Source organism: Eleutherodactylus coqui, chromosome 1, assembly GCF_035609145.1.
Source record: "Eleutherodactylus coqui strain aEleCoq1 chromosome 1, aEleCoq1.hap1, whole genome shotgun sequence".
In the NCBI taxonomy this organism is placed as follows: Eukaryota; Metazoa; Chordata; class Amphibia; order Anura; family Eleutherodactylidae; genus Eleutherodactylus; species Eleutherodactylus coqui.
In genome coordinates this window covers 41,939,350-41,947,336 of record NC_089837.1, presented here as the reverse complement: position 1 = coordinate 41,947,336, position 7,987 = coordinate 41,939,350, and the positions used below count along the sequence as shown (strand labels likewise).

The following is a 7,987-nucleotide window of genomic DNA, read 5'->3' as shown; positions in this document are numbered from 1 at the left end:
TGCTCCATCTAGTCTGCCCTTATACTATCTCAATAATTGAGGTTCTGTATATCACACATGATGATGTCCCCGTATGATTAAGAGTCTTTTCTTTTTTCATAAAGGGCCGGCAGCACTAGAACCCTCCAGTTCTCTTATATTCTCCTCTGAAACAGTCCTACTCTTGAATGACCCACCAAGGATGGAGAAGAACAGCAATAAGATTACCAAAAGAATATTGAACTTCATCTTAAAGATCATTTACATGTTGACCGGAGAGGTAAAATTCTCTGTATTTCTAAGTTCTTATGGCTAGGGTGACACAGCAACTTTGGATGTGGTACAGGTCAAAATGACATTATAGCTTTGTGATCTTGTAAATTAATTAAATTAATTAATTAAATCTTGTAAAGTGAAAAAGGTCGATAAAGGTTCCCATGAACGATGATCCCAATGGAGAAAGTGAAGATCGGCCACCAATATGGTCAGTTCTGTATGGTGGGAACCAATGAGCTAATAGTAATGTTGTAGGAGCAATGAGAATGGTAAGTAGGCTCATTGTAATGAGGAGGAAAGAGCAGCCAGGAGCCAGCAGGTTCACATGGCCGGAGTTCAGCCTGGAGACTTGGACTTTTGCCATTAGTTTTTGATCTATATAGAAGCGTAAAAGACTGACAGCAGGAGGAGCACAAGGTCCATCCAGGCTGTCCTTACCTCATTTCATTTTTATTATTTATTCCTTCCTTCAGAACCCCTTTGATTGTTAGAGTGAAGGGGCTGCAGCGCTCGGCTGAGTATTGTGCCCCTTCGGCTGTCATCGTCGCTTGACGGCATTGCTCGAGAGCTGCAATCGGGCGCATAGATGTCTGGAATTCTGTGTGTCTGTCTTCAGCTTCCAAGTAGAGCCAATAGGCAAGATGACAGCCGAATGGGCACAGTGCTTGCTGCAGCCTCTTGGTTTCAGCAGTTAGTGGGGGTCTCAACATCTGGACCTCCAACTAATTAAAACTTTTTTTGTAACATTACATTTTTTTGTTGAAATACAGTTTTCCATGTACAAGTACAGAACTACAGATATCAAGAGAAAAGAAGAGGCATCATTAGCATATTCTTGTAACTTGTCAAACAAATGATCTCTTATTTGTCTAAATATTTCTTACAGACAAGATTAATCTCGTGGATAGAAAGAGAGAGATCATAGGAATAATTTATGTGGAGGGGACGAGGGGTGGTGTTGGGGAAGGATAGGGGAGGAAAAAAAAGGAACCTCAATTTCCTATGTTGTTGTTTTACTTGTAACAGTTCAGTCTATTCTGCTTGGGTTTAGCTTGATATTTTGAATTTTTCCATATTCGATTTGTTTAGTGATTTGAACAGGGCATCTCAACTTTTCCACGAGTAGTTAGTTCGTTATTTTTCATTGCAAAAATTTTTAGGTATGCTCTATGCAGCAAAATTGTGAGGTTTCTTGAAACTCTCTTCCTCCTCCGCCATTTCTTTGCTAAAGATCTTGTAGTGAAATTTCAGACTAAGATGGTAAGGAGGAGGGCTGAGTAGATAGTTATATAGCTAATTCGGGAGATAGAGCTCTTTTGTTGTGAATTCTTCAAGAATATATTTAATTTGAAGGTATCTGAAAAATTAGCTTCTATGAAAGTAAAATTCTTCAACCAGCTTGAGGAAGGTTTTCATTTTGTCTTTCTCCATAAGATCAGACATGTTTGTCACTCCCCACTCCCTCCATCTGTCCACCGAAAGGCAGTACAAGGAAAAACTCAAGGACCTCTATTGGTACTAGAACTCATTTCTCAGGGAAATACGAATTTGAAATCTGTAGTAGGAGCACCCATGCTTGTACTGTGGCTTTAATAGTTGGGCAGTGTTGCATTTGGAGAAGAAAGCCAAAGGTGCTGCTAATATTAGAATTCTCATATTTCTACCTATTATTGAGTGGTGTTCTAGCGATGACCAACTAATCCCGTCAGTTAGGAAGAACCACGGTCTCATCTGTTTTATTAGGTTTGCTTGTTTGTAGGCCTGTAGGTTTGGAATTCCCAGGCCCCCTCTCTCCCTTGAGTCGTACATAATGGATGCTGCTACTCTTGGCCTTTTGTTCCTCCATATGAAGGACATCATTTGTTTTTGCAAATCTTCTATAGTTTTCTAAGAGCACGGGAGTGGGAGGGAGCGGGAGCTATACAGCATTTTTGGAAGATCATCATTCCAACCAGAAAGGCTCTGTCCTGGAAAAGGATTCTAGGTGTGTTTGGATTGTTTCGTATAGACTGCTGAAATATTGGGTTGGAATTTCCTCTAGTGGGCATTTCAATCCTGCACCGATGTATGGAACCACTGGCTCTTCCCACAAGTAAGGCAAGTCTTCTTAAATTTGGTCTATCAAGCTACAAGATACAATCATGGTTAATATTTAGGATTTTGTTGCATTTATTTTATAGCCAGATATATTTCAAAAGTTTATCATTCGCAGAATTTCTTAGAGCGAACCAAGGGGATGAGTTATCAATAGTGTTACGTCATCCGCAAAGAGTCCAATTTATGTTCTTTAAATGACATTGGGATACCTCTTATGTTGAAATTTCCCCTAATTGCTTCTGCGTAGGGCTCCATTGTGAGGATACAGAACAGTAGGGAAAGGGGGCACCCTTGCTGGTTCCGTTTGTTATCTCGAAAGTGTTTGATAGGACACTATTGATGAGGGTGCTGAGTATAGAGCTTTGCTTTTATGATTGCCCCTTTGAACCAAATTTGTGTAGGACAGAGAATGCGTATTACCAATGGATCCTGTTGAACGCCTTCTCTGCATCCAATGTATCAGAGAAGGCGTTCGCAGTCTGCCCATTTTGTGCATTAGATCCAGGATTCTTCTGGTGGCATCTGAAGTCTGTCTTCCTTTTACAAATCCTGCTAGGTCACTATGTACTAGGGGTTGTAACATTTTTAATAGGCGTTGGACTATAATCTTTTACATATTATTTCAGATAACAATTTAAAAGTGAGATGGGCCTGAAATTTGCTGGTGATGCTGTACTTTTTCCGTGCTTGGAAATTGCCACAATAGTGACCAGGAGCATCTCTGTTGGGAAGACACCCTCTTTCATGGCAACATAAAGGTTTCAGTCAGTTTTTCCATGACACATAACGGAAAGTTACACATAAGTATAGTTACACATAACTATTATATGGCTCAAAATTCATAACTATATCGCTCTTCAAACGGTTGAAAGTGAGTGCCAATCATTACATGTAAACGCGGGCAGTCGTGTGATATCCGTTCACTTGTCGTTATCCACAGGTTTTTAGCAGGAAAAAAAACATCGTTCGGACGCTCAAAAGATGTTTCAGTTGAACGGAATTCATCCAGTCTTTTCAAGGGCAGCACAATGAGTACATTCTGTATGCAAGGCATAAAAATGCCAGGAGAACACAATGGAATCTGGCAGCCAGTTAATCCCTAGCATAAACACACGCCCACCTAAGCAAACAGCAGCTACTGAGTTTACTTTAGCTAATGAGGGTTAGAATAACTGTCTGGGCCTGGTACTTTTCTTTTTTAGACACTTGAATAATTCTCTGCGAGTAATGGGTAAATTTAGGGAGTCTGTTAGCGTAGGTAAGTGGATCAAGGATATTATTTCTTTGGATGGTTGTGGGGTTTCGTGGTCTTCTTTGGGGTTGTATAATTTTGAGTTGAACGCTCTGAGGGCCTTAGCTATGTCCACAGGGTTACTCATTTTGTGATTTTTAGTTTGTTATCTAACACTTGAGAAATTTTTGCTTTGAATATTTTTTTTATCCCTATTCACCATCAGCTTACTGAATTTATTATTTACTATGTAGTCAGTCGTGTTAATATTTATCATAGTCTTTTCATGGCTTTCTATTAAGAATCCCCTCAATTTGGCTCTAGTTTTCATTAGTTCCGAGTTGAGGGACATTGAAGGGTTTCTCTTCAACTCGTTCTCTAATTTTTCTAGTGATGTTATCATGTATTATCATATTTTGTTTTTCCTTTTTGTGCTGTGACCCTAGCTGGATCATCGTCCCTCTGATCACTGTTTTGTGGCGTTCCATAGGACAAATGGGTTTATCGCTGGGGATTCATTGAAATGGAAATACTCTTCAATTGCTTTGCGTATAGTTTCTTCATATCTGGGGTTTTTCATTAAATATGTATTATTTCTCTGTGTTATGGGGATTTTAATGTTTTGGGATAATTTAAGGGTTAGATAGATTGGGGTATGCTCTGACCATGTTGCTATTCCTATTGGGACCTGGCGAAATTTTGTGAGCATAAAGAAGTAAACTAGAAACATATCAATTCTGGAGAAGGAGCGATGTCTTGCCGAGTAAAAGGAGACACCAGGTTGCCTTTCTTCCTTGCCATCTTGTTCAGGATGTGAATGCTTGCCAAGTTTAATATATTTTGGCCTTCTTCTGGCTTGAGAATTATATATGGGGTTCCCTCCTTTACTATTATAGGTTTTCTGGGAATCCCTATTTGTGTGGGATGTTATTTTCCCTTAGTGTGGAAATAATGGGGGTACATTTTTTACTGGCGAGCGTTGCAGCTTAGAAGGGAGAGGTCCGCGAATAGTTGGATTCTTTCGTTCTGATGTGGTATATTCTTATGTTTCCTTGCTGCTTGCATCATATTCTCTTTAACATGAAAAAAACGTATGCGTGCTATAATGTCTCTAGGCAGGTTTTCGGAGACCAAGTTGGGACGTGGAACCTATGCATTCAATCAATGAGGAATGACCCCTGTTTGAATTCAGGCTGCAGCTTTTTCATTAGACTTCTCAGATCCCCTGGTAGCTCTGCTGATGAGACTGTCTCTGCTGCTCCTCTTATATTTATGTTGTTACATCTATTCCTATCTTTCAGGTCTGCTGGTTCTGCTTTGACATTTTAAAGTTCTTCAACTATGTTATAATGTGCGTCTACCAATTCTACCAAACTCTACTGTCTCCCTTCACTTTTTGTGTTGCGGCTGCTCTGGACTTGTTATGGAGGATCTGGGGCTAACGTTGTAAGAAGGTGGCTTCCCTTCCTTTGGTCATTGCTGGGGGAAGTGGCTGTCTCCTCTTCCTGCTTTTCTCTCTCCCCTCCTTGTGTACTCGAGGAGCAGGGAGATGCTGCCTGTTCAGTGCAGGGGCTCTCGATAAGTGGGTCTGTTTCCTCTTCCCTGGGTTCCTGTCCTGTCTTCTCTCTATTTAATGGGACTGACACCTCTGCTAAACCCCTGAGCTTTTCATGTTGTGGCTGCTCTGGGCTTGTTAAAGAGTTTTACTGGGTCAAACATTGTAAAATAGTGGCCTCTCGCCTTTGGCCTTTGACCTTTTGCTAGGAGAAGCAGGTTATTGAGGCAAGCCTGCTTACCAGATTTGTCAAGCAAGGAATCCTGCCACAGCGCCGCTCCCGGTATCTCCTCCTCTGGCGTAAAAGGTTCGGCAGCCTGTTTGTCCTCCTCCTGCTCTTTCACGGCAAAGAAGTCCATCAGCCTTTTCCGCTCTGACTTCACCTTCCACTTCCTTGTCATGACCCCTTCTGGTATGGCACTGTGGGGTCTTCGGTGCGCTGTTGATCAGTCAGTTTTTAGGTCGCTGTGAGGTGCTGGTCACGGAGCTAACTCACATGTGTCTGCCAGCTCCATCAAGTCACTCCTTCCCTGTTCTCCCACATTGGTGGCCTTTGCTGAGCCTCTGCAGGGCAAGTTCTTGGCTCATTGAGCTCCACTCTATTGTTGCGATCAACTGTGCAGGCATTCCCAAAAATTTAGCCTGCGGCATCACTGGTTGCACTTGGCCGAAAGCCTTTGCAGCGTCCAATCGGGCTGCAAAGCCCCTCTTTTTGAGCCTCTCATTGTGCGGAGGACTGTAGATACTTTTAGAAAGCTATAGAGTGCTGGAACCAGATCGAAACTTTCCAGCAGCATGTCCTCTCACGACGTCAGATAGACTAGCCAACTGATTAAAACTTTTGATATGTTGCTCTATACAGTGGGATCACAATCTCCCGCTTTTTATTGATGGAAGAATACTGGGTTTGTTCTCTACATGTCTCTCTCCATATATAGGATTACATATTAGTGAAGAAGACATCAGGTGACGGTACGACTCTCAACAGCCATCTTCATGAGTCAGGAGGATGGAGCAGGAGCCAGAGCCCCATCACAGAGGCTCATCCTCACTTACTGATACATGAGCAGAAGATCCTAGAACTCACCAACAAGATCACTGAGCTGCTGACTGGAGAGGTGACACTGCTGGGAATGCTGGGAAATTATACAGTAACAGCACTAGAGGAGTCTGGGTAATGACGGTATCACTGTGTTGTCAGGGTCCTATAAGGTGTCAGGATGTCGCTGTCTATTTCTCCATGGAGGAGTGGGAGTATTTAGAAGGACACAAGGATCTGTACAAGGACATCATGATGGAGAACCATAAGCCTCCGCTATCACAAGGTAAGAGCCATGCAAAATACATTATGTTATAATATACACACTTACTCTGTATTTTTCAGATTATTGGATGCATTTTTAATCAGAAAAAATAGGCTTAAAGGTTTAGGCATCTAATAGTGTGAAGTTAGGGGCGTTCACATCACGTTTTAGCCATCCATCATACATATACGTGTTAATAAAAGAAAGTATTCAAAGACATTATTTGACATTCCCATAGGCTAGAGCTGGTCAAATATCATTGAACAGTGCATACTTTTGACGGCTTTTTGCCTTCCTTACGTTTGTACATTTTATTTTTTGTGGGACAGTAAAGTATAGCATATAGTGTTTTTATGTCCCATGAAGAAATGTATGCTTAATAGAGATGAGCAAGCTTGCTCAGCTAAGGCAGTTACTCTGACGAGCATCGCTCTTCTCGAGTAACCGCGTACTCATCCGTGCAAATGCGGGGGGGGGGGGGGGGGGCAGGGCTGCAGCAGGGGGAGAGTGAGAGGGATCTCTCTCTATCTTCCCCCCCACTCTGCGCCACACGAGGCTCATCTATAGGAAAACGTATGCAAATGTAAAGCATTTCTCAAATGCCAAAGAACTAAGACTACAAAACTTTAAAAGGAAGACTTTATAGTAAAAAAAAATATACAGTAGAACCTCAACTAACGTCATTTATCCGTCCGGAAGCAATGGACTTTAGTAGAAATCAATGTTAGTGGAGGACATTATTTCCATAAGAATTAATGTAAATCCAATTAATTGGTTCTAAACATTCTAAAAAAAACACACCAAACTCCATTTAATAGAGAATAACTCTGGTCTTTAATACCACAAACAATAACAATACTGAATGAATGTAAAACACAACTGTAAAGAATAAATTAACATTGCAGGGACTCATTATAACAGTAAGTATCACTGTGTTATCTGTGGTTTGACATAGGACTGCAGGGACATCATTATAGCAGTACGTATCACTGTGTTATCTGTGGTTTGACATAGGACTGCAGGGACATCATTATAGCAGTACGTATCACTGTGTTATCTGTGCTTTGACATAGGACTGCAGGGACATCATTATAATATATATATATATATATATATATATATATGTATATATATATATATATATAAGTTTTATGCTCATAGCCTTCACAATCCCCCATTTGAAAAAGTCCATCTTGAAAAGAGCCTTTGTAGTGGTACTATCAAGGGTTCTAAGCAACCCCTGCTGGTCTTTCGTTATTGCCTTCTTTGCCGGATCCCTACTGTTGTTGCTCTTTTACGTATGACTATTTCATCTGGAGCGATTCCAGATAATTTGCTTGACTCCGTATTCAACAGAATGTCTTACCTTCTGCCACTCTACACGCCTCATTGAGGGCCTTCAGTTCCGCTTCTTGTGCTGAGACATGCGGAGGCAGAGCTTCTGCTGCTAGGACATCTTGTTGTGTGACCACTGCATATTTGGTATGGAGTCGTCAATCCTCACCCTGGTACCATCTACAAAAAGCTCAAAATATACATTGTCAA

General features: G+C 41.3%; 1 protein-coding gene across 1 annotated transcript in view; it reads left to right on the top strand.

Annotated features, from left to right (window-relative positions):
• The window catches only part of LOC136613640 (zinc finger protein 850-like), a 53,200-nt gene that overhangs the window by 34,208 nt on the left and 11,005 nt on the right, over positions 1–7,987 (top strand). The window contains exons 4-6 of the mRNA XM_066594069.1: positions 105–259; positions 6,077–6,256; positions 6,340–6,463. Of these exons, the coding sequence (XP_066450166.1) occupies positions 105–259; positions 6,077–6,256; positions 6,340–6,463 (459 nt within the window). The remainder of the gene's footprint in view (positions 1–104; positions 260–6,076; positions 6,257–6,339; positions 6,464–7,987) is intronic.